Raw genomic sequence first — 26877 nt, forward strand, 5'->3', positions numbered from 1 at the left:
AACTCCTCAATGATAATGTACTTTTTTGGGTAATTTTTGTGTAACCCTAAACTATAAGCTAGAAGAAGATGGATTATGCCTTCATTCCTTTGTTTATGTGACAGATATTTAAGTATACAGAATGTGGAGGCACTCTTCTGGATGTAGAAATGTACTCTATAGGCCTTTCAAAGAAGGCAGGGAAACAAATGTGTTGAACAGGAAATTATTATTAAGTGGCATTGATTTTATGATGGGATTGATACACTTTACTGTACATAAACATAAAACGGCTTACCCAAGAAAGTGAGACTTGTAACCTAAGCTAGAAAGAACAAGAAACAAAATATGAATGGGATGAGAATATGAATGGAGTGGTACTGGAACATTGCATTCCAGAGAGTGAATACCATTACATGAACCTGGAGAGGCAGTTGATGGTTCATTCATAAAATTGTTTATGCTTGAACTCTGTTCAAGAGAAATGGGTAACTATTAAAGGACATTTTTGAAAGAGAACTCAAAATGTAGTGAATTGGAGGGAAGCAGTACTGAAGGCACTTATATTTTACCCATGAAACTAATATTAACACTGACTGTTAACTGAAATTAAAATAAAATGTAAAAGAAATAATAAAATAAATATAAACACACACACAAAAGAACTGAAGGCAGGGAGATGAGTTAAGGAGCTTTTGCAAATGGTTGTGAGAGTTGGAGTGGGGAGAAGAATGAGGCATGATTGCTAATGGAAACAGGTTTTCTTTTGGATTGATGAAATGTCCTGGAGTTAGATAGTGGTGGTGGTTGCACAAACTTGTGAATATATAGGAAACAACTGAACTATACTCTTTAAAGTGGTAGCTTTTATGGTATGTGAATGTATTTCAACAACAAAAAAATTTTTAGAGAAGTTTTCACAGTCTAATTGACATTAGATGATGGGCTTGCACTAAGGTGGTGGTAATGGAGATAGAAGTAGAAATGTGTAGATTTAGTGGCATAGACATTTGGATATTCAGGTCAGTAATCTGAAGACAGGTCTAAACTAAAAATAGAAGTGAGGAGTCTCAGCATATAGATGGAACTTTAAACCGTGGGGATAGATTAGATCAAATTCAGAAAAAGTGTACGGTGGACAGAGCAGTTAATCCTTGGATCCAGGCCTGCAGAACACCAAGGGTTAGGGAGAAGAAAAGAAGCCTCTAAAAGAGATAGAGAAATGCTGCTTTATCCATTATTTACTATAATAATGTCCAACGACTGGTAGGTGATCACAAATATTTATGGAATGAGTTGAATGAAAGTAGACTAAGAGTTTTTTTGTTTTTTTGTTTTATCATTCTCAGTGCCTGCCCTGTTATTACCATCATCATCAATACTGCTTAACAGGCACTACTGTAGGCAGTTTGCTTACATTATCTTATTCAATTCTCACAATAATTCTGTAAAAAATAAAATCTCTGATAGAGTATGTAATTTACTGTCACACAACTGGATGAATTTATATGTATCTGAGTCTAAAGTTTATGCTTTTTTCTTATGTAGGCCAAAGTTTCCTAAAATCTCTTCTGAGAAATAAATGTTAACAGGTATTTAACAAGAAAAACAACTAAATATTGTGGGGGATAATAGTAGGACTATCGTGAATCAATTTTTATTAATAGGACACCTACCAACAAGGGAAATGGAACAGTTTTGTCAGGGAAGGAGTATAACATACTAGTTATTGAGGGAGAATGGGTTCTTTAATAATATTTATGAAAATTTTGGGGCACCTGGGTGCCTTAGTCAGTTAAGTGTGCAACTTCAGCTCAAGTCATGATCTCGCAGTTCGTGAGTTCAAGCCCCACGTCAGGCTCTGTGCTGACAGCTTGGAACCTGGAGCCTGCTTTGGATTCTGTGTGTCTCTGCCCCTAACCCACTTGCATTCTGTCTCTGTGTCTCTCAAAAATAAATAAATATTTAAAATAATTTTTTTTAATATTTATGAAAATTTTGTGTATCACTGTGTCACTTGGTAGTATGCCAGTCATCTGAGACAGTCAATCCTTTAAGCTCTGTGACATATGCTGTGTTCCTAACCAACTACTTCAATTTTGATTTCCTCGTAAACCTTTGCAATCTACTTGTTAACAATTCCTTCCCAGTTTGACATTTAAATTCTTTTTGTTTCCTGAAATTCCTCATTGGGTTTTCTGATATAAAATTGCTTATCTTTGGCTTGTCCTGCAACTATTTTAGTATCATTATTTGAGTGTCAGTCTTCATTATTCTGTTATGAATTGAATTAAAGTGTATAGCATTATCTTAGACTGACTCTTGAGCATCATTGTCAGTTATATTGTCCTAAATACTGCATTAGGTGGCAAAGAGGAAATTCATCTGGAAGGTGACATTAACAATACTAGAAATCTGTCTATATGTTGTTAAAGACACTTGATATGAAACTTAATGCATCATTTTTCAGCACCTATTTAAATTCATTTGTAAATTTTCTCCTCCTGCTTCCTTACCTTAATGAGGCATCATCTCTTATCATCTCATTCCTTTGTTTAAAAACCCTCATGTGCACCCTTTTACCTATAGAATGCTGCCTCAACTTCTTAAAGTGACATTTAATGATCTGGCCTGGATCATCGTTTCTCATTAGTCTTCCCTCCCACATAGCACTCTGTCATTATACTCCTAATAGTCCTTCCTTTCTCTTTTTCATTGTTTTTGTTAACACTGTACTCTTGTTTCCCCATCTGTGTGCTAAGGCCTCTTGGGTACTATAACAAACCCACATTGGGTCCACAAGATATTTTAAATTTTCTAGCAAAACAGTGACATCTATCAGAACATGAACTGCTAGCTTCAGATATTTCTGTTTTAACATTAGATTGCAGCATTTCTTTGATGGTATCATATACTTTATAACACTGGGTTTTTGATGGTGAAAAAAACAAAAACAAAACAAAAAAACCTAAGTACTGCATAAGAATCAGTGTGAAACAAGAAATGGGGTTGGTGGCAATCAGTCTGATTCCATGGTTTGAGAATTTTATAGTGCATGACATGTGCTAAATTGTTAGGAAATAAATAACTTATTAAGTTTTTTGGAATGAACTACTTAATAAACAGAATTTCTTTTGCCTTAGGGACACCATGATAAAATTCCTAAGATAGGAAAGGAGGCATGTGGTCTATGCCTCTACTTTCTTTCCAGTTTATAATCATTTTTTAATAATATACCCATTCTTCACAGACTAATTGATTATGTCACCTGATTCTAGATGCCTTTTCTGATCCCCTCATCTACAATTAATCTCCCTCCTGGGTCTTTTCTGTTGACATTCTGCCTTTACTATTGCTTTTAAAATTGAACTCAACTAATTCACATATTTATTTAAAGTTACCAAATAGGGGGCGCCGGGGTGGCTCAGTCGGTTAAGTGTCCAACTTCGGCTCAGGTCATGATCTCACCATCCGTGAGTTTGAGCCCTGCATCGGGCTCTGTGCTGTCAGTTCCGAGCCTGGAGCTTGCTTCGGATTCTGTCTCCCTTGCTCTCTGCCCCTCCTCTACTCATACTCTGTCTCTGTCTCTCAAAATAAATGAATAAACGTTTTAAAAAAATATTTATTTTTATTTTTGAGACAGAGAGAGACCTAGCATGAACAGGGGAGGGGCAGAGAGAGAGGGAGACACAGAATCATAAGCAGGCTCCAGGCTCTGAGCCATCAGCCCAGAGCCTGACGCTGGGCTTGAACTCATGGACTGAGAGATCATGACCTGAGCTGAAGTCGGACGCTTAACCGACTGAGCCACCCAGGCGCCCCCCCAAAAATTTAAAGTTACCAATTAGGGCCATGTCTTTCTTTACTTTTGAGAGAGAGACAGACAGAAACAGAGACAAGAGTGCAAGTGGGGGAGGTGCAGAGAGAGAGGGAGACAAAGAATCTGAAGCAGGCTCCAGGCTCCGAGCTATCAGCACAGAGCCCAACCTGGGGCTTGAATCCACAGACTGCAAGACCATGACCTAAGCCAAATTCAGACACTCAACCAACTGAGCCACCCAGGTGCCCCAGGGCCACGGCTTTCTTGATCTCCAATTAAGTGTACTTATTTAGAGCATAGAGTGAGCCCTTTCATTCTTTGTATAAAAGAGATCTAACTGGGGCGCCTGGGTGGCTCAGTCAGTTGGGCGGCCAACTTCGGCTCAGGTCATGATCTCGCTGTCCGTGAGTTCGAGCCGCACGTCGGGCTCTGTGCTGACAGCTCAGAGCCTGGAGCCTGTTTCAGATTCTGTGTCTCCCTCTCTCTGACCCTCCCCCGTTCATGCTCTGTCTCTCTCTGTCTCAAAAATAAATAAACGTTAAAAAAAAAAAAAAGAGAGATCTAACTATAATAGTATCAATTACTGAACTAAATTGCATGTTTTGTTAGTCTGTTTCTAATTCTTGAAATATACTTACAAGATCATAGATTATATTATCTACATTTTAGATTTGAAAAAATTGGGATTTAGCAATGTTGGCTTACTTCACACTGACATACCTCCCAACCATTGGCTATTCTTGTTCCCTTTCCTTTACTGCTGATTTATAGAATTAGCTTTTTGTTATCTTTCAGAAATCCTATTGAGATACTGGTTGGAGTTGCAACAAATCTATGAATCAGTTTGGGGAGAATTGCTATGTTAAGAATATTACGTTTTGTAATCCATGCATATAGTAAAGTTCTCCATTTATATAGGTTTTCTTCCCTCCCTCAGCAAACTTTATGGTGTTTTATGTATAGGTCTTGCACACATTTTCTTAAATTTTGTCCCAGTATTGTTTCATTTTTTGATGCAATTGTAAGTGACAGTGTTTTCCTAACTTTAATTTTCAACTGTTCCTTGATAGTATGTAGAATTACATTAGATTTTTGTATATTGATACTGAAGCCTGAGACCTTGATAAACTCACTTTTTAAATCTAATGCATTTATGTAGATTCCGTGTGATCTCATATATTCCTTAAACATGCACAGATTGGAATTCAGCCAGAGCCTCAAGAGTTAACGACTTTAGCACAGTACTCTGAAACTCTTTTTCAGTTTCTAATCTCTAGGCTCTCCTTGAACACTTATCTCTGTACCCTCATTTCACTGAGAATACCTTGCTCTGTTTGGTTTCTTTCTCCCTGCTCCACAGTCTAGAAATTGCCTACTGGCAGAGAACCTACATGGTGTAAGGGCTCACCTTGTTTCTTTTCTATCAGAGATCACAGTCCTGCTCTGCCTGTTGTCCAGTGTCTGAAAATTCTGTAGTTGTTTCCTTCTGGTTTTGTTTTGTAGTTATTCACAACACACACGTAATTCTAGACCCTGTTACTCTTTCAGGGAGGTAAAGATAGGTGTTTAAGGATGTACTATACATACATAAACAAAGAGAAGCTGGGCAATTTGTTTTAGCTAAAAGGAACAGCATAATAAGAGGTTGTAAAAAGGGTTGAATGTCTTTTCTGGAGAATCTGAAAATGTAGTGGTTGTGACTATTAGGGACACTATAATTTTCATCTTCTTATCCTCTAGTACATATGCATTAAATGTTTTTGACTGGATGTCAGAATGGTAAGAAACCGTTTGGTTAGGTATTGGTAATACATTGTATTTGAGATAAAGTTAGAGAAGTACTAAAATATTAACAAAACTCTTAACAAATTAAAACTTTTAAAAATTATTTTTTTATCTATTTCAGCTGATGATAGCATCTTTAATTACTCAACTAGGTTATTAAGTGCTTTGAAACAGTGAACCTGGCTTCTATTTGTTCTGTGTGTCTACTTCAGCCTAGTAAACTCTCACTTTGGATTGATGGGTTTAAATGGAAATCACTGATCAGGAGTAAAGCTCTCACATTTTGTCAGTGTCCTGATATACTAATATCATAAATAGTCAAATGTCCGCTAGTTTCCTGTGATGAAATATTCAGTAATAGAACTATAACAAAATTGCTGAATATTTTATTATTTTTCATTTTTGTCTTGCAGGTTTAAGTAATATTGATTGGTAATGAAGACATTTCAATTCTTCTAAGTCCTGATTATGAAAGAATTATAAGTCAGATTTAAGCCTGGTCGTTAGTTGATTTTACCCCTTTTTCAGACTATAGTTTGAACATGTAAACTTTGATTTAATTAGGCTTAATTACATTATAATGGTTTCATTTTCAATGAATGAAGTTTGCTATTATTTTGATGGCACATCAAGTTATTTAATCTTACTAAAATTTGTTATTGGCTTTGTTTTTGTATTTTACTGCATAAAAGAGGCATCGTTGATTATTTAACCGTGCTTTCTACATGAATGAAAGTAATGTATACATCAATTCAACCACTAATGGTGGCTTCTATATATTAGCTATTGTAAATAATCCTGCTATGAACATGACACTGCAGATATCTTTTAGAGTTACTGTTTTCATTTCTGCTGGATATGTTCCCAGAATAGAATTGCTAGATCATAAGGTAGTTATATTTTTAATATTTTTTTTACTTTCCTTTTTTTTTTTCTTTTTTTTTAAAGTAATCTCTGCACCCAGTGTAGGCCTGGAACTCATGAGAAATCAAGAGTCGCATGTTCTCCCAACTAAGCCAGCCAGGTGCCCCCTATTTTTAATTTTTTGAAGAACTCGTAACTGTTTTCTGTAGTAACTGTACCAATTTACATTCCCACCATTGGTGCATAAGGGTTCCCTTTTCTCCACATCCATACTATTATTGTTTTATCTTGTCTTTTTGATGGTGGCCATTCTAACAGGCATGAGGTGATATCTCATTTTGGTTTTAATTTGCATTTCTTTAATGATTAATGATGTTGAGCATTATTTCATGTACCTATTGACCATTCATATATTTTCTTCTGAAAAATGTCTATTTAGGTTCTTTGCCCATTTTATTTTTTTTTTAAGATTTTTTTTTTTTAAGTTTATTTTTGAGAGAGAGAGAGAGCGCACAAGTGAGACATGGGCAGAGACAGAAGGAGAGAGGGAATCCCAAGCAGACTCCATGCTGTAAGCACAGCGCCTGACGTGGGGCTCAATCCTGCAACTGTGAGTGAGATCATGACTTGAGCCAAAATCAAGAGTTGGACGCTCAACCCACTGAGCCACCCAGGTGCCCATGTCCTTTACCCATTTTAAATTTGATTATTTGAGGGCACCTGGGTGGCTCAGTCAGTTAAGCGTCTGGCTTCGGCTCAGGTCATGATCTCATAGTTCGTGGGTTTGAGCCCCTCATTGAGCTCTGTGCTGACAGCTCAGAGCATGGAGTCTACTTGGAATTCTGTGTCCCTCTCTCTTTCTGCCCCGCCCCCACTCACGCTCTGTCTCTCAAAAATATTTAAAAAAATTCTTTAATAAATAAAAAATAAATTCGATTATTTGTTTTTCTGCTGTTTTGTGGGTTCTTTATATAGTTTAGATGTTAAGCCCTTATCAGATATATGGTTTGCAGATATTCTTTTCCTATTCCATAGGTTGTTTTTTCATTTTGTTGATTGTTTCTTTGCAATGCACAAGATTTTTAGTTTGATGCACTCCCACTTGTTTGTGTTTGATTTTGTTGCTTGTGCTTTAGTTGTGATTTAAAAAAAAAAATTACCAAGACCTATGTCAAGGAGGTTTTTTCCTATGTTTTCTTCAGAGTTTCATGATTTCAGGTCATACATTTAAGTGTTTAATCCATTTCAAGTTAATTTTTTGAATCTTGTAAGATAGGGGTCAAGTTTCATTCTTTTTACATGTGAGTATCATATTTTCCCAGTACCATGTACTGAAGACACTTTTTTTCCCTTGAGTGTTCTGGCTTCCTTGTCAAATATTAGTTGGCCATATATGCTTGGGTTTATTCCTGGGTTCTTGATTCTGTTCCATTGGTCTGTGTCTGTTTTCATGCCAGTACCATGCTGTTTTAGTCCATATAACATGAAATCAGAAAATGTGATGCCTCCTGCTTTGACCTTGTTTCTCAGGGTATCTTTGGATCATTTGTTCCGTATATATTTTAGGATTGTTTATTTCTGTAGAAAAGGCCATTGGAATCTTGATAGGGATTACACTGAATCTATAGATGGCTTTGGTAGTATAGACATTTTAACAATATTAATTGTCCCAATCCATGAACATAGGATATATGTTTCCATTTATTTGTGTCATGTTGATTTCTTTCATGAATGTCTTGTAGTTTTAAGAGTAGAGATCTTTAACCTCCTGGATTAACTTTATTCCTAAGTATTTTATTGTTTATTTGATACTGTTATAAATGGAATTCAGTTTTTTTTTAATTTTTTTTTAATGTTTATTTATTTTTGAGAGAGACAGAGCATGAGCAGGGGGGCGGGGCAGAGAGAGAGAGAGACAGAATATGAAGCAGGCTTCAGGCTCTGAGCTGCCAGCACAGAGCCCGACGCGGGGATTGAACCCACAGACCGCAAGATCATGACCTGAGCCGAAATTGGTCACCTAACTGACTGAGCCACCCAGGCACCCCTGGAATTCAGTTTTAAAATTCTTTTCCAGGAAATTTGTTGGTTGTTAGTGTATAAAAATTTTACTGATATTCTATCTTGTATCTTGCAACTTTACTGAATTGATTGATTAGTTCTAGCTTTTTTTTCTTTGGTTATTATTTTCTATATGTACAAAATCACATCATTTACAAATAGAGATGATTCTACTTCTTCCTTTCCAAATTTGATGCTTTATTTTTCTTGCCTGACTGCTCTAGCTAGGATTTTCAGTACTGTGTTAAAAGGAGTGGTAAGACTGGGCACTCTTGTGTTGTTCCTGATCATAGAGAAAAGCTTTCAATCTTTCACTGTTGAGTATATTGTTAGCTTTGGGCTTGTTATATATGGCCTTTATATTGTTGAGATATGTTTTTTAATGTTTAATTTTCTAAGTGCTTTTATCATGCATAGATGTTGAATTTTGTCAAATGCTTTTTCTGTGTCTATAAAGATGATCATGATTTGTTTCTTTCATTCTGTTACTGTGATGTATCACATTGATTCACTTGTGTATGTTGAACCCTCCTTGCATCTCACTTGATCATGATGAATGATTCTTTAAACGAGGTGCTGAATTTGATTTTTTAGTATTGGTTGAGAATTTTTGCATCTGCATTCATCAGGGATATTGGCCTGCCATTTTTTGTTTTGTTCTGTTTTGGTCTTTTTTTTTCCTAGTAGATTCCTTATTTGGCTTTTGTATAATGCTTGCCTCATAAGAATAATTTGGAAGTGTTTCCTCCTCTTCAAAGTTTTGGAAGAGTTTGAGGGGGATTAATGTTAATTTTTACTTAAATCTTTGGTAAAATTCATCAATGAAATCATCTGGCCCTGGGCTTTTCTTTATTTAGATAGTTATTGTTACTGATCAGTCTCCTGGTGCCTGGTGGAATTGATTTATTCAGATTTTTTATTTCTTCCCAATTCAGTCTTGGTAGGTTTTATGTTTATAAGAATTTTTTCCATTTCTTTTAGGTTGTCCAATTGGCATATAATTGTTCATAGTAGCCTTTTATGATTCTTTTTATTTCTGTGGTATCAGTTGTAATGCCCTCTTTTTTGTTTATAATTTTGATGATTTGTGTTCTCTCTTTTTCTCCCCCCTTTGGTTAGTCTGGCTAAGAATTGTGAATTTTCCTTATCTTTTCAAAGAATCAGCTTTAGTGTGGTTAATCTTTTCTATTATTTTCTGTTCTGTATTTCATTTATGTTCTAATCTGTGTTATTTCCTTCATCTACCTTTGGGATGTTTGTTCTTTTTCTAGTTTCATAAGGTGTAGTATTAGATTGTTTATTTAGGATCTTTCTTATTCATTAATACAAGCAGTTATTAGTATAAACTTACCTGTTAGAATTGCTTTGCTGCATCCCCTAAGTTCTGGTATGTTGTTTTTCCATTTTCATTTGGCTCAAGAAAAATTTTTTTATTCCCCCTTTAATTTCTTCTTTTATCCATTGGATTTTCAAGAGAGTGTCATTTAATTTCCAGATATTCGTGAATTTCCAGATTTCCTCTTGTTATAGATTTCTAGTTTCATGCCATTTTGGTCAAAGAAGATACTTGGTATGATTTCAGTCTTGTTGAATTTGCTAAGACTTGTTTTGTGGTCTAACATATGAACTATCCTAGAAAACACTGTATATACCCTTGAAAAGCATGTGTATTCTGCTGTTTCTTCAATATAATGTTCTATATATGTCTGTTAGATCCATTTGGTCTATGGTTTTATTGTAATCTGCTGTTTCCTTATTGATTCTCTGGATGGTCTATCCATTGTTGAAAGTGGGGTATTAAAATCCCCAACTATTATTGTATTGCTTGTCATTTCTCCATTTAGCTGTTGTTGTTTTTTTTCTCATATATTTAGGTGCTGCAATTTTGGGTCCATAAATACTTACAATTGTTAAAACTTATGGATGGATTGACTACTTTTTTATTATATAATGACTTTCTTTGCCTTTTTTTTTTTTTTTTTTACGATTGCTAGTTTAAAATCTGTTTTGTCTGATATCAGCATAGCTACCCCTGCTTTACCGTTTCCTTGAATGTCTTTTTCCATCCCTTCACTCACTATGGGAAGTGAGTCTCCCATAGTCAGCATCTTAGATGGATCCTTTTTTTTTTTTTTTTTTTCAGACATCCTGTGTCCTTAGATTGGAGAATTTAATCTGTTTATGTTTAAAGTACATTAGTATTCCCCTCACCCCCTGTCCACAGTTTCAGTTACCTGTGGTCAACCATGTTCTGGAAGCAAATAATCCTCCTCCTGTCATATCATCAAGATATCAACAGTAACATAATTCCATGTGTCACAGTGCCTGTTATTCACCTTACTTAATCTCATGTAGGCATTTTATCATCTTTCATCATCCCAAGAAGAAGAATGAGTAAAATGCAATAATATATTTTGAGAGAGAGAGAGAGAGATTCACATAACTATTGCTACAGTATATTGTTATAATTTTTCTATTTCATTGTTAGTTACTGTTAATCTCTTGCTGAGTCTAATTTATAAATTAGAGTTTATCATGGATATGTATGTATAGGAAAAATCATAATATATGTAGGGATCAGTTCTGTCTGCAGTTTTGGGCATCCACCAGAGATCTGGGAACATACCCTCTGCAGATAAGGGGAGACTACTATAATTATTAATACTTAAGGACTTACTGTTGGCATTTTTGTTCATTGTTCCTTGATTGTTTTGTAGATATGTTGTCCCTTATTTCTTACCCTGCTGTCTTTTTTCATGTTTTGATGTCTTTCGGTAACAGTATACTTTTGCTTTTTTATCATGTTATTTTGTGTAGTTGCTACAAGTTTTCCCCTTGTGGTTACAAAGAGGCTTATATAAAATATGTTAAAATTATAATGCCCTATTTTAAGCTGATAACAACTTCACTTCATTAGAATTGCTAAATTGTACACTTCTCCCTGCACACTTTAGGTTATTGCTATCACAATTTACATATCTTTATATTGTGTAAGTAATAACAGATTATTGTGTTTATGGTTATTTTTACTACATTCATTTTTTTAAACTTAAACTGAAGTTGAAGTTGTAAGTAAATTATGCACCACAATTACCATATTACAGAATCTAACTTTGATGGCACAGCTACCATTTCCAGTGAGTTTTATGCTACCTCCTTATGTTATTATGATGTTAATTAGCATCCTTTCCACTCAACGAACTCCATTTAGCATTTCTTATAAGCTAGGTTTAGTGGTAATGAACTTCCTCAGCTTTTGTTTCTTTGGGGGAAAAGTCTTTATCCCTCCATTTCTGATGCACAGCTTTGCTGGATACAGAAATCTTGGTTAACAGGTTTTTTTTTTTCTTTTAATATTTTGGAGGTTTCATCTCATTTTCTCCTGGCCTGAAAACTTTCTGTTGAGAAATCCACCCATAATCATATGCGTTTTTTCTTGTATATAACTTGTCTCTTTTGCAGCTTTTAAAATTCTTTATTTGTCTTTTGACAACTTAATTATAAGTTAATTATAATGTGTCTCAGGATAGCCCTATTTGGATTCAGCCTGTTTGGGTCTTTTTGGGCCTCATGGATCTGAATATCTAATTCTATATCTAGGGTCAGGAAGTTTTCAGCCATTTATTGCTTGAAGTATACTTTCTGTCCTTTTCCTGTTCTCCTTCTGAAATTCCCATAATTCAAATATTTTTTTTCATTGTGTCCCATAAGTTCTGTAAGCTCTCTTCACTCTTTTTCATTCTTTTTTTTTCTTTTTGCTCCTCTGAGTGAATAATTTCAAATGGTCTGTTCTCCAATATTTTTGGTTTTTGTTCCTTTATATTAGTACATTGAAAAGTAATAGTATGTTGAAAGTTATTTGCGTTTTTCCTATGGGGTTATGTTACAATTTGATATTTTCTTTAATTTCTTTGATTCTATTGTATTCAACTTTATCATTTTTTTCCAAATGAATTTCAAATTCAAATTGAATTACATTTTCAAGAATGTATAATTTTAACATTTCAAAAGGCCACTCTATATATAGTGTCACATTCAGAAGAGTCTTTCTTCTGTTTCTATTTCTTTATTCCATTCCCACTCACCCTGATAGAAAAACGTTTTCTTTAGTTTATGGTTTGTTCTTCCTGTTTTTCTTTTTCACAAAATAAGCAAACTTAAAATTATATGTAAATTCTAAAAGAGTATGTGTATATACTAAAAGGATATGCAGTAAAATCTTGGTTTTAGAGCATAATTCATTCTGGAAATATGCTTGTAATCCAAAGCACTTGTATATCAAAGTAAGTTTCCCCATAGGAAATAATGGAAACTCAGATGATTCATTCCACAACCCCAAAATATTCATATAAAAATGATTACAGTACTGTAATATAATACAAAATGATAAAATACATAACGTAAAAAATAAACAAATTAACTTGCCCTTACTTTTGAAAACCTTCGTGGCTGGTGTGAGGGAGACAAGAGAGGAGGGTTATTGTGTAGGATGACTTTCACTATCACTAGCAGAATCACTGCTGTCTATTGGCTCAATGGAATCGATTTCTTTTCATGCAACTTTAACAAGGAACCTATCCAATGACACTTGCTTTTGCCTTCTTTTAAGGATTTCATGGAAATGTGACATTTCATTGTCGTTAAACAGATTCATTGCTTGCACTGCTACAGCTTTATTCAGGTGGTTCTTTTCTACAAAATTTTGCAGTTTCCCACATTTTACACATCTCCCTAATCTCATTTGAAGTAAGGGATTCCTCTGCCTTTTCCTCTTCTTCCTCTGTAGATGAGATCTCCTCCATAACCTCTTGCTGTTCTTCGCGATTCAGATCCATCAGTTCGTACTTCTCAATGATTTCCTTCTTAATTTCCACCGTAATCATCTCCTTCTTCTTACTGCCTTTCTTTTCGACCTTCTTGTGCATGGGGGCCATTGTATACATTTGCACGGATGTTGACTACAGTACAGTATTAATAGACTCTTATGATATCCTAAGCATTCAAAGCATTCCTAAGCTTAGTCTTGTATGGAAAAGCAAAGGACTGTAGGTGCTTTGAAGTGACAAAAAGAGTGCGAGTTGTGAGCACCTTCCATCGTCCTGAAAGGTCACTGATTTCTGCCACACTCCATGGCCTGAAACTGAGCATCTGAATATGGGATATAGTCGCCCACAATCCCACAGTGAAGGAGAGAGAGAGAGAGAGAGAGGGGGGGGGGGGGAAAGAACCGTTGGCTCACTTGTGATCATGTGAGGTTTGGCATCACGTACTGTTCATCTTGCAGAACACTCACAGAACAAGTTACTCACAATCCAAGGTTTTAACTGTATATGATTTTAGTTCTCACTGTCTCTTAAAACATACATTTACACCTACAGACCCACACTTTTGAACTCTGCTCTTTTTTTTTAATGTTTATTTTCAAGAGAGAGAGAATGTGTGTGAATGGTGGGTGGGAGGGAGGGGTAGAGACAGAGAATGACAAAGAACAAAGAACCCCAAACAGGTTCTGCATTGTCAGCACAGAGCCTGGCATGGGGCTGGAACTCATGAACCATGAGATTATGACCTGTGTTGAAGTTGGGCACTTAACTGACTGAGCCACCTAGCTGCCCCTGAACTCTGCTCTTTTTTTTTTAAATATTCACAAAATATCCTGGCAGTTACTCCATATAGATGGATTTTCCTTGTTTGGAAAATCCTTGTTTGGAAAAGCTTGTTTCCAAGCTTTTCCTTGTTTGGTTATTTTTAAGTTGCTGTATGGTGTTCCATTGAGAGGATTTATCAGTTTATTTAACCAGTTTTGTATGGATGGGCATTTAGCTTATTTCTCACATCTTGGCATTACAAGTGATGTCTGAAAGAGTACTTATGTGTATGTTGTTTCATATTATACATGCATTTGTTTTATACTTCAAATATTTGGCAATGTGTAAAATTTTACTGTCTTGACTTTGTACATGGGATTTTTTGTTTATATTGGTGTTAGAAACAAAATAGATGGCAGTGTTAAAATAGATACTATAAGTATTAGAAAAATCAGGAATTTGAGCTAATTATGCAAGATGACAGTTCATATCAGTGAAAAACATATATTTTAAAAGCAATCCATTGTCATTTTATAGCAAGGAAATTAAAGTTCGAGACTACTGAAACTGAGATATTAGAATTTTTAACACTAGTTTTGAATTTTTAAAACAATTAGACTTAATCATAGTTTAGCTTAATTTATATATATATGAATTAAGTATGAAAATAATAGTGACCACAGCTAATATATATCTTTTACTATGTACTGGGTAATGTGCTCAACAATGCATAAACTTAAGTTGTTTATTTGTCATGAGGTGTACCTATAATTATTTTTCCATTTATAGGTGAGGAAAATGAGGTAAAGAAATGCTAAGTGACGTGCTCTTACTTAGGTAGTAAATAGCAGAAGCAAGATTTGAATCCAGATAGTCTTCATTATAGGGCCTGGGCTTTTAATGACAATGCTACTATACTTCTATTGCGACTCACTATTAATTTTCTATATCAAGTTAGTACTGACCGAAAATCTTTATGACTTTAGATTCTGAGTTCTTAACTACTGTGTTCTATTTTTTCCCTAAAAGTAGTATAAGATATTATGTGGTATTTACATCACATTTATCATAAGCATTAGTACAGGATTGGAATTCCATTCATAACAGCCACAGCATCTAACAAAGCATCCCTTCTATGCCACCATTCTATGTGTACCATATTTTTGAGCCATTAAAATTATTTATGTTCCTGTTTTTCAGTGGATGATTCAGCAGCCACACAAAGCAGCAACATTTTTTGGATGCATTGGGATAGATAGATTTGGAGAGATTTTGAAGAAGAAAGCTGCTGAAGCCCATGTGGATGCTCATTACTATGAGCAAAATGAGCAAACAACAGGAACTTGTGCCGTGTGCATCACTGGTGACAACAGGTCAGTGTAATTCCAAGGGAAGGTTTGTACTAATTACATATTTAAACAATAGTAAAATCTGAATTCCAATCTGAATTTGGAATTTAGATCTCATGAAACTTGAATGTTTTAATAACTCTTCTTCCTTGGGGCACCTGGGTAGCTCAGTCGGTTAAGCCTCCAACTTCAGCTCAGGTCATGATCTTGCGATTTGTGAGTTTGAGCCCCGCATCGGGTTCTGTGCTGACAGGTCAGAGCCTGGAGCCTGCTTCACTTTTGTCTCCCTCTCTCTCTCTGCCCTTCCCCCGCTCACGCTCTGACTCTCTCTCAAAAATAAACATTTAAAAAAAAACAACTGTTCTTCCTTGTATCATTTTCTTTTAAAAAAAAAAATGATCCTTATTGTACCTGCTTTTGTATTCACGAGGAATATAGAATGAAAATTTTTTTAAGTCTATTTATTTATTTTGAGAGAGAGAGAGAGAGCATGAGCAGGGGAGGGGCAGAGGGGGAGGAGCAGAGAGAGAGAGAGAACCCCAAGCAGGCCATACACTGCCAGCATAGAGCCTAATGCAGGGCTTGAACCCACAAACTGTGAGATCATGACTTGAGTGGAAGTCAAAAGTCTGAAGCTCAACCCACTGAGCACCCAGGCACCCCTGGAATGAAATTTTTGGGACTATCAATTTCAGTCTCTAATTTTTATAATTAAGATCAGAAAAGGAAAATAAGGAAAACATTTCATTTAATGTCTTGTAGCTAGTTTCTTGCTGAAACTGGTATGAAAAGAATGAATGATCTTTTCACCATATCCTTAGATTGGAATATTCAGATACATAGACATATAGACACATGTATTTTGCAACATATATAAAATACTCCATTATATCCAGTGTCCTACGAACTAGGTCATCTAAAGCATTTCTGGCAAACAGTCATCTATCCATATCAAACAACTTCAGTCATGGATAACGCACCACTCAGAAAACAATCCATTACATTTTTATGCAACTTTACTTTTTAGAAAATTCTTCTTTCTATGAACTTGAAATAGATCTCTCAGGAACTTCCCATACATTAGTTCTTTTCCTGCCTTTTGCAGCTACACAGAGGCTTTTCTTCAGTATATCCTTGCATTATTACCATATTGCTCATCAGCATCTTTTCTCTCCTTTGCAAGGGAAAAGCAAAATAACTTCTCTAGCTGTTATATTGTTAAAATCAGCAACAATGATCTCTTTTTAAATAATGATTTACTAGAAATTTTACTTTCCTTATACCTAGAAATATTTAGTGTGTCCTCCTACATTCCCTGTCTCCTTTCTTACCCTTCTTTCCCTCCTTTCTTATTTGCTGCTTGTCTTCCTATATTTCCTCCCTTCTCTCTTCTCTTTGCTCCCTTCTTCCACTTTCTTACCTTTGGTTGTTTTTTGTTTGTTTGTTTGTTTGTTGTTTGTGCATTCCTTGATCTTTAGCAAATGTATGTGAAGGACCTGACAGTTTTATGTCCAGTAGTTATTGAATAACTAAAAATATAACTTTTTAAAAACAATTAGGGTCCCAAAGCCATGTTTAAACTTTTCCTATAATTTTATTTTTTGTGTGTAGGAGAACTTGATCATTTTAAGGTTTTAAGAAATAAAACCATTTATTGTTCAAACATTGAAATATACTTATTTATACTTTTTCCCTTTTCAGTTTTCCTAAAGACAACTTTAATATGCAGATATAGTTTTCTCATTAGTGAAAAATAGGTCAGATTTTGCCTTTGATACCACTTGGGGTAGTATAAAATTGCTAAATTGTTTTTGTATGCTAAATTGGTATTTTAAAGAGCAGTTATGATCATATTAGCTCTCCCAGATGTCAAAAGCTTAATTAATATACTAATATTATGGTTATGGTGATCAGTAATGTTCAGATGATGTTAGAAGTGAAAAACTAGGGGGAAACTCTCACTGTCAAACTTATTATCAACTAAATTGTAGAACCTAATATGTTTAGATAAATTGTTTTAGATAGGGCTGATCACTCTTAATATCACTATCCAAAACCCAGGAACCAAAGAATTTGGATAATGCAATATTCTTCTTTATTCATGTTCTCATTCTCCAAACTCTGAACCATAGTCACTTGGATAGTGAGAGTACTTACACTTTAGAGAAATAGTGTAGTTTACTATCAAAGAGTAATTTTATTATCAAAATAGAAGTTAGTAACTGGTACCACAAGTGTTTGCTTTTTATTTTTATGTATAATTATTTCTGTCAAAATTTTGCTAAAGTCATGACTACTAGAATATGTTTTAGGAGTGCCTGGGTGGTTAGTTAAGCAGTCAGTTAAGTGTCCGACTCTTGGCTTCAACTCAGGTAATGATCTCACAGTTTGTGAGATCAAGCCTGGTGTTAGACTCTGCATTGACAGTATAGAACCTGCTTGGGCTTCTTTTCTCCCTCTCTCTCTGCCCCTCCTGCTCATGTGAGTGCACGCTCTCTCCCTGTTGAATTAACTTAAAAAAATAAGTTTATTATTTTAGGGAGAGAGTGAGAGAGAGACAATGCAAGCAGGGAAGAGGCAGAGAGGGAGAGAGAGAGGATACCAAGCAGGCTTCGCCCTGTCAGCGCAGAGCCTGACATGGGCTCGGCTCGAACCCATGAACCGTAAGATCATGACCTGAGCCGAAACCAAGAGTCGGATGCTTAACTGACTGAGCCACCCAGGTGCCTCTAAAATAAAATATTTTTTATAAATTGGGCCTAATTATTCTTAACTTTGTAATATAGTAATATTTGCATATAAATATATTGATTCATACTGTTATTATTTTTAATCATTTAATCGGGCATAAATTTGAATTGATGTATCCTGAAGTAGTCAATTGGCATATGGATGAGTAGAAATATGTTTTGGAAGGGAATTAGTTTTTTTTTCCTTAACAGAAGAACCAACCATTTTATAAAAATCTCAAGTGATGAAATGATATGTCTATTTTTTTTAACCATAACTGTTCCCTTGTGAGAGTGAAAAAAATGGCAAGTTATTTTCTAATTCCAGAATCAGAATGAGGAAGAAAATATTTTTATTGATTTGTATTTAACATAAATAATTATTTTATTAACTGTATTTGTTGTACAATAACCAAAATTACTATCTGGCACTTGTAGCAAGATTTTAAATGCAGTGTCCTGCTTAGATTCTTCAGCTGCAAAACTGGACCAGTATAGGGAGTTTTCATCTAGAGAAATTAATTTTAATTTACTCCAATCTTTAAAATGTATTGGTTTGCAAATTAATATGTCATAGTAAATAGGGCCTACATTTATATGTGTGTTTTGTGAAATTAATCCCATACCTGGCTTTTAAAGCATTAGGTTAAACAGTGTATATAACATATTGATAGTTAAAAACTGAAGTTTTTGTATATAGGTACATATGTTCATATGTCTTTTTTTGCATAACAACATAGTTTAATTTCCTAACTGAATTTTAAACCATTAAAATATAGGAAATGGATAATGTTATCATTTCAGTACCAAAGGAAACAAATTCCAGTTTTTCAAAATAGGTGGTATTAAAACAAGGAACAATATCTCTATTTATCTCAAAGGTAACAGAGAAGTCTCAAAAAGTGCTCAAAACAAATTTAATTTTATTTACATTTATAAAATCAATGTGTAGCAATTAAAAAATTAAGAATTATGGGAATGCAAGCTGGTGCAGCCACTCTTGAAAACAGTATGGAGGTTCCTCAAAAAACTAAAAATAGAACTACCCTACGACCCAGCAATTGCACTACTAGGCATTTGTCCAAGGGATACAGGTGTGCTGTTTCAAAGGGACACATGCACCCCAATGTTTATAGCAGCACTATCCACAATAGCCAAAGTATGGAAAGAGCCCAAATGTCCATCGATGGATGAATGGATAAAGAAGATGTGGTATATATATATGTGTGTGTGTGTGTGTGTGTGTGTGTGTGTGTGTGTGTGTGTGTGTGTATACACACACACACACACACACACACACACACAATGGAGTATTACTCAGCAATCAAAAACAATGAAATCTTGCCATTTGCAACTACGTGGATGGAACTGGAAGGTATTATGCTGAGTGAAATTAGTCAGGCAGAGAAAGACAAAAATCATATGACTTCATTCATACGAGGACTTTTAAGAGACAAAACAGATGAACATAAGGGAAGGGAAACAAAAATAATATAAAAACAGGGAGGGGGACAAACAGAAAGGACTCATAAATATGGAGAACAAACTGAGGGTTACTGGGACGGTTGTGGGAGGGGGGATGAGGTAAATGGATAAGGGGCACTAAGGAATCTACTCCTAAAATCATTGTTGCACTATATGCTAGCTAATTTGGGATGTAAATTTAAAAAAAAACTTTTTTTTAAATTAAAAAAATTAACAATTAAAATGTAAACCAAAATTTGCAAAATGTATTGTTAATTAATTTTATAGAAGTACATGACAACTTTTAACTATCGTATTACAGCCTAATTGCTTTTTATTGTTGTCTTAGGTCCCTTGTAGCTAATCTTGCTGCTGCCAATTGTTATAAGAAGGAAAAACATCTTGATATGGAGAAAAACTGGACATTGGTACAAAAAGCAAGAGTTTATTATATAGCAGTAAGTATTTACCTAATTCAAATTTCTGGTCCATATTTACACTGTTAAGTATAGTTTTTTAGTGGATATATGTTTTTAAATAATTGTCTTTTACTTATCCTGCAAATTATTAGCCCATGTCAATGCATATATTGGAATCATTATTATAAATACAGAATAGAAACATGATCATTCCATGGTAACATTATTTGTATTACTTACATTCAAGTCTACCTCTTTTTGGATACATTATACATAGATGTGTCTTAGGTAAGTATCAAATTCCATATTAAATCAGTTTCTTAAGATCTTTTGAAGTAATTCTAAAAATTTACATTTTATATTTTCAGGCTGTTTGTTGCAAATGATGCATGCATTGTGTGGGAAAATAGTAGTAGTATAAATATTCACTGCAAACAGAGCTTATTTGCCTAAAAAAATCTTAATTGCTGTTTATTCCATAGTAATTACTATGACATGTTTTAATTTAATATTTCAGAAACATTGATCATGACAAATCTCTTAAATCTGGGAATAAGGGCAGCATGTAATTTGAATTATTAAATATTCTGACATAAAAATAATTGGTTAAGAGTTCTTTTCTAAAATAAGATGGTACTAAAATTTCCCTGAATTAATCACCCCATGAATACCTTGTTTTTATTTAATATGAATTAAATGTGCCTGATCACAAATAAGTAGATACCTACGAGAAATTAGAAGTACCTCATATGCATATAATATATGGTTTTGGTATAACAGCTGCTGCCATTCACTACCTGAGCTGTGAAACAGCTGCAAAGACGTGTAAAAAATTGATTATCCAGTAGTAACATGTTTATTGAAAATATAATTATTTCTTTCAGTCTAGTGTTAATGTCTCCTACAACATGTTTATGTTCACTGCTTTAGGCTTTACAAGGTTATTATTGATTCCTCTATAAGGCAAATCATACCCCTTTATAATGTCAAGTAAATTCTTACGTTGAGAGGATTATATACAGGATGTTAGCTCTTTTGACAGTATGTGAGAAAACATTTCAAAAATTAAGAAATTTTCCCTCTTCATTATCTTCTATTTTATTTTTCTAAAGGGCCTCATTTTTTTGTTACTATCTTGGGTGCCTGTTTTGTAGTGTGGTTCTTTAAGGGGAATTTACATGCTATTTCAAACCATCATGCATTTGAAAATCTGATTTTCATAGAACACCTGGTTTAAAATTTGGCATTATTTATGTTATTTATATTGGCTATGAAGTATGATAATATATTATGGTGGAAAACTACATTTAGCAAATAATTATAATTCTATTTTGATATATAGCAATTGGACTCCAAATTATGAGTGGAAACACTCAGTCTTAAACAGTTATGTATATTTAACATAGGCCAAGCTTGGATGAATGGAATTTTTATGGTAGTATAGACCCAACTTGCAAACAACTTAGAGTTTTTAATAATTATGTACCATAGTGCATGTAGCCAACTTTGGGCAAATTCAAATTTTTATAATATTAACAATTTATATAAGTCCAGGTTTATATAAAATGTAGAGCGCTCAGTTTGGGTCAAATTAATAAAGAAGATTGAATTATTTTTAAAACTTGTTAAAAATAAACAGCCAGAAACAAATACCAAAAATGGATTCCAGTTGATATCTCTGAGCTGTTAGCCCTTAGTTTCTATTTCAGCAATTTTGCAAAAGGAATGCTGTTTTACATTGCCAGGCAAGTTGATAGTTTGCTGAGAGTTTGGCTATTTTAAAATCGTTCTGAAAATATAAGAGTCATAAGGAATACCTGGGATGCTGTATATTCTACAACTATTTTTTTTTTTACTGTTTGTTTATAAATGTTTATTTGTAAGAAAGATAGCATGAGTGGGGGAGGAGCAGAGAGAGAAGGGGCACAAAGGATCCAAAGCAGGCTCCACGCTGACAGCAGAGAGCCCGATGTGGGGCTTGAATTCACAAACCGTGAGATCATGACCCAAGCCAAAGTCAGATGCTTTACTGAGCCATCCAGGTGCCCCTGTTTATTTATTTTTGAGGGGGTGGCAGAGAGGGAGACAGAATCCCAAGCCTGCTCCATGCCACCATTGCAGAGCCCAACACAGGGCTTGAACCCCCAAACGGTGAGATCATGACTTCAGCTGAAACCAAGAGTCAGACACTGAACCTACAGAGCCATCCAGGCACCCCTCTACAACTATTTATTTTGATATTAACTAAGTCCATAATGCTTATTCATTAAAATCTGTGAAATCTCTTCTGAAATGTAATGTTATGTGTACAAAGACGTTCTGCATTTCTTTTATTATTTTTTAAATTAATTAATTTTTTAAGTTTCAAGTTATTATTTAAATCCTAGTTAACATACAGTGTAATATTAGTTTCAGGAGTAGAATTTAGTGATTCATCACTTAAATATAACACCTCTGCAGTTCTTTTAATCCTTTAGTTTCCTTCAAGGTCCAGACATCCAGGATAGTCTTTTCCTAGCATATCCTCAAACCACAAGTTTAGATTGAGTAGATATATCTATACATATTTCAACCAATTAGGTGGACTCCTCCATATTGGTTCTGTAGGGTCAGCAGTCTTCTCACATTGTCATCATAAATAGCTGAGGTTTAACAAGTTGAAATTCTGGGAACTCTTTCATTTCAAAATTTCTTGGCCTGAGGAAGCAGCTCAGTGTATCTATTCAACAAATTTCCATAATTAAGACATCTATGTGCATTATGTAAAATAAACCAGATCTACATACTCGGCTCTTCTTTCCACTATTCCATAAATAAATAATGCTCATGAGCATTAAGAAAACCCAAAATCTTGATTGTCTTTTTTGTCACATAATTCAGTGAACTTAACAATGCAGAGTTCACATCAGAAACTTCACTGATAAAAGCTAAAATGGAATATGCATATACCAATATTTTCTTTTGGTTTAAGTAAGTGTTTACATCTATTTTTTTAACCTTCATAGGAAGTGTTCCATTTATGGCATGTAAACTCAGTTTTTCCATGTTTAAACCAAATTCCTCAGTTTTTTCCTAGTATGTGATAAGGGATTACAGTTACGGTGACAGTTAATTGTATTTTTGAAAATATAAATTCCAGGTGTTGTTCACCTTAACATCATATTCTCTTGCAAGAAATACTTCTTATAATAGCCTTTTTAAGGCTATGATATTTAGGAAAGATTTATGAAAAAAATTAGGAAATTGGAGCTATTCATTTTTCTAAACTATGGATTTCCTTTTTAAAACAATATTAATGTTATGAAAAATGAGAAAATTAGCCCACAGCATTTTATCCTGTTCTTGATTTTTTATACTTATATTTTATTTTATCTTTGCATTTTTAGTGTTTTAATATTTGCATTCTATTCTATAGCCATAATACTTACAGTCTTGTTTCTATATTTAAATGAGTTAAATGCTCAACCACCACCAAGTATTTTACTCCATCCTCCTATTTCTTTATTGTTTATTTTGATATCCCTCATTTGGCTGCATTTTGTCATTTTTATCCCAAGGAAGGACTCAGAGCTTCTCTCTCTCCTTGAGATTTTATTTACTTCTTACTGCTTTATATAAAAATGACAACTTATTTGGTGTAATACAAAGTACTTCTTTGTAGATATTGCTTTATTTCCTAGCACTTTCTATGGGAAACCTGAGTCCAGGTTGGTTTTTATTTCTGTTCTTTATTATTTCCTTATTTTTGCTTACTTTAGATTTAATTTGCTCCTCTTCTACTCTTCATCCTTCATCCTCACCCCCCCATTCATACTCCATTTTTGCTTTCTTTCTCAAGGTGGAAGCATAATTTATTGATTTGAGACTTTTTGCTTTAGACCTTTAGTGCTATAAAATTTCTCTGTGAGTATTGATTTGGCTGCCTCCCACAAATTTTGATATGTCATGTTTTCATTTTCATTCAGCTTGTAAAACTTTCTACTTTCTCTTTTACTTTCTTCCTTGACTTGAATTATTTAGAAGCATATTGTTTATTTTCTAAATATGGATATTTCCCAGAGATCTTCCTTTTACTACTATTATGGATTTGTATATTCCTCTTTGCATTTCTATCAGATTTTTCTTCAATGTGTTTGAAGCTCTGTTATTAGGTCCATAAGGATGTAGGGTTAATTATATGACCCATTTATCATTTGAAACATTTAATCCTGGTATTATACTTTGTCCCCACTAATTATTCTGTCTGATACTCTGATATTAATATAGCCAATTCAACTTTTTTTTCTACTATTAATATCTTGGTATATCTTTTTCTACCCTTTTGCTAATAATCTATTTTGTGTCTTTATTTTTTAAGTGCATCTTTTGCGGTGCCTGGGTGGCTCAATTGGTTAAATGCCCGGCTCTTCATTTTGGTTCAGGTTATGATCTCACAGTTCCTGAGTTCAAGCCCCATGTCGAATTCTCTCTCCCTGTCTCTCTACCCCTCCCCTGCTCACACCCTCTCTTACTCTCTCTCAAAATAAATAAATAAACTTAAAAAAAATAAAGTGCATCTCTTGTAGACAAGATTTTGTTGGATCCTATTTTTTTATCCAGCCTGAAAATGTCTGTCTTTTAATTGGGATGTTTATACCATTCCCATGTAATATGATTATTGATATGATTAGATTTAAGTTCATCATCTTGGTGTTTGTCTTCTGTTTGTCTTCTTTGTCCTTCATTCTATTTTTATTCTGTCCTGCTTTCTTTTAGGTTAATCCAGTATTTTTATTTCCATCATTGGGTTAATATCTCTTACTCTTTATTTATTTATTTTTTATTTTAGTGACTGCATTAGGGCTGATAGTATACATCTTCAACTCATTACTGTCTGTGTTCATTTTTTTTTTTTTTTTAATTAAGTAAGCTTTGTGTCCAGTGTGGGGCTTGCACTCACGACACTGGGATCAAGAGTCACAAGCTCTCCTGACTGAGCCGTGTCTTCCTTCAAATAATACTATATCCTGTCACATATGGTATAAAAACCTTACAATAGTATACTTCAGTTTCACCTCTCCAAGTCTTTATGTTATCACTGTCACGCATTTTCCTTTTTTAATATTTTAATTGTTTTTTTAACATAGCTTTATTAATATATAATTGACATACCATGAACAGACAAATTTTATTTTTACTCATGTTATAAACAGTGTAACATTATTTTTGTTTAAATTGTCAAATATCTTTTAAAGAGATTTCAATAATTTAAAAAACCTATTTATTCATTTAATTACCACTTCTAGTTCTCTTTATTCTTTTGCTTAGAATTAGATTTCCATCTGGTATAATTTTCCTTCTGCCTAAAGAACATTTTTAGCATTTCATATATTTGGGTCTGTTGGTGATGAATGTTTTCAGTTTTTGTATGTTTGAAAACTTCTTTTTTTCACCTTTATTTTTAAAAGAGATTTTTGCCAATTCTACTTTGACAGTTTTTTTGTCTTTCAGTACTTGAAAAATGTTGCTTTACTATCTTCTCTCTGAATTGTTTTTTTTAATAAGAAATCTGACATCCATACCTTTGTTCCTTTGGATGTAACATTCCACATACCCCCAACCCTGGCTGCTGTTAAGATATTTTATTTATCACTGGGTTTGATCAGCTTGATTATATTGTGCCTTAGTGTATTCTTTTTTATATTTCTGGTGCATGGGGTTTGTTTAACTTCTTGCAGCTGTGGATTTATAATTTTTATTATTTTTGGAATGTTTTCAGCCATTATTTTAAATATATTTTCTGCCCAGCTGCCCTTCACCTCTGGGTCTCAAATTACCCATGAAGTTGTCTCCGTAGCTCAGTGATGCGACTCTTTTCATTTTTTTGGATACTTTTTTTTCACTGTGTGTTTCACTTTGGATTGTTTCTTTTGCTATGCCTTCTAGTTCACTAATATTATCTCCTATATCTGAACTGTCATTAATCCCATACAGAGTATTTTTCATCTTATTTGTTGTTTTCATATCTAGAAGATTGAATTGAGTCTTTTATCTCTTCTTCGTCTCTACTTTGGACACAAAATACAGTTAAAAGAACTATTTTGATATCTTTCTCTATTAATCTTTACATCTTTGTCAATTCTGGGATAGTTTTGAGTGGTTAGTTATCCTCCTTATTAAGAATTGTGTTTTCCTTTCTCTTTATATGTTTAGTTATCATTAGTTTTCATTGGTAAATTTTATTGAGGTTTATTCTGGGATGCAGTTATGTTACTTGGAGCAAATTCAATATATTTTGGGTCTTGCTTTTATGATTTGTTAGGTGAGTCCGGAGTAGTACTCTTTTAATGGCAATGGTTTCTCAACCAGGGACAATTTTCCCCCTTCGGGACATTTGGTAAAATCTGGACATATTTATTATTGTGATGAGTGAATGTTCCTACTAGTAAATATAAGACAGGAATGTTGCCAAGCATCCTGTACTGTATGAGACAGCACTCCACAATAAAGGATTATCCATTTCTAAATATCAGTACAGCCAAGGTTAAGAGACCCTGGTCTAAAGCTAAACATTCCCTACTACTGAAGTGAGACCTTCCTGTGCTCTATGCAGTGCCACATTAATTATGTTGTAGATGGTGGAAACAGGCACTATTCCCAGAATTATGTGTGCCCCAAGTACTGTTTCCTCTAATCCTTTTCCCCCTAATTCTTTTGAATGACTCATTCCCAGGCTCTGATCTGATGAATGTTGATAGAGGAATCCACTGTAGGTTTCCAGTATTCTCTGTAAAGTTTCTCTTCTCTGCTATTCTTGCCTCTGAACTCTAACTACCCAGT

The 26877-nt window shown here is 34.2% G+C and overlaps 1 protein-coding gene across 7 annotated transcripts in view; it reads left to right on the forward strand.

The window, feature by feature from the left end:
• Positions 1-26877, forward strand: part of ADK (adenosine kinase) — a 528728-nt gene that overhangs the window by 240616 nt on the left and 261235 nt on the right. For all 7 annotated transcript variants that reach the window (XM_053207898.1, XM_015067729.3, XM_053207897.1 and 4 more), the window contains 2 exons: positions 15298-15470; positions 19989-20097. In XM_053207898.1, the coding sequence (XP_053063873.1) occupies positions 15298-15470; positions 19989-20097 (282 nt within the window). The remainder of the gene's footprint in view (positions 1-15297; positions 15471-19988; positions 20098-26877) is intronic.

This window comes from Acinonyx jubatus, chromosome D2 (assembly GCF_027475565.1).
Source record: "Acinonyx jubatus isolate Ajub_Pintada_27869175 chromosome D2, VMU_Ajub_asm_v1.0, whole genome shotgun sequence".
Lineage (NCBI taxonomy): Eukaryota > Metazoa > Chordata > Mammalia > Carnivora > Felidae > Acinonyx > Acinonyx jubatus.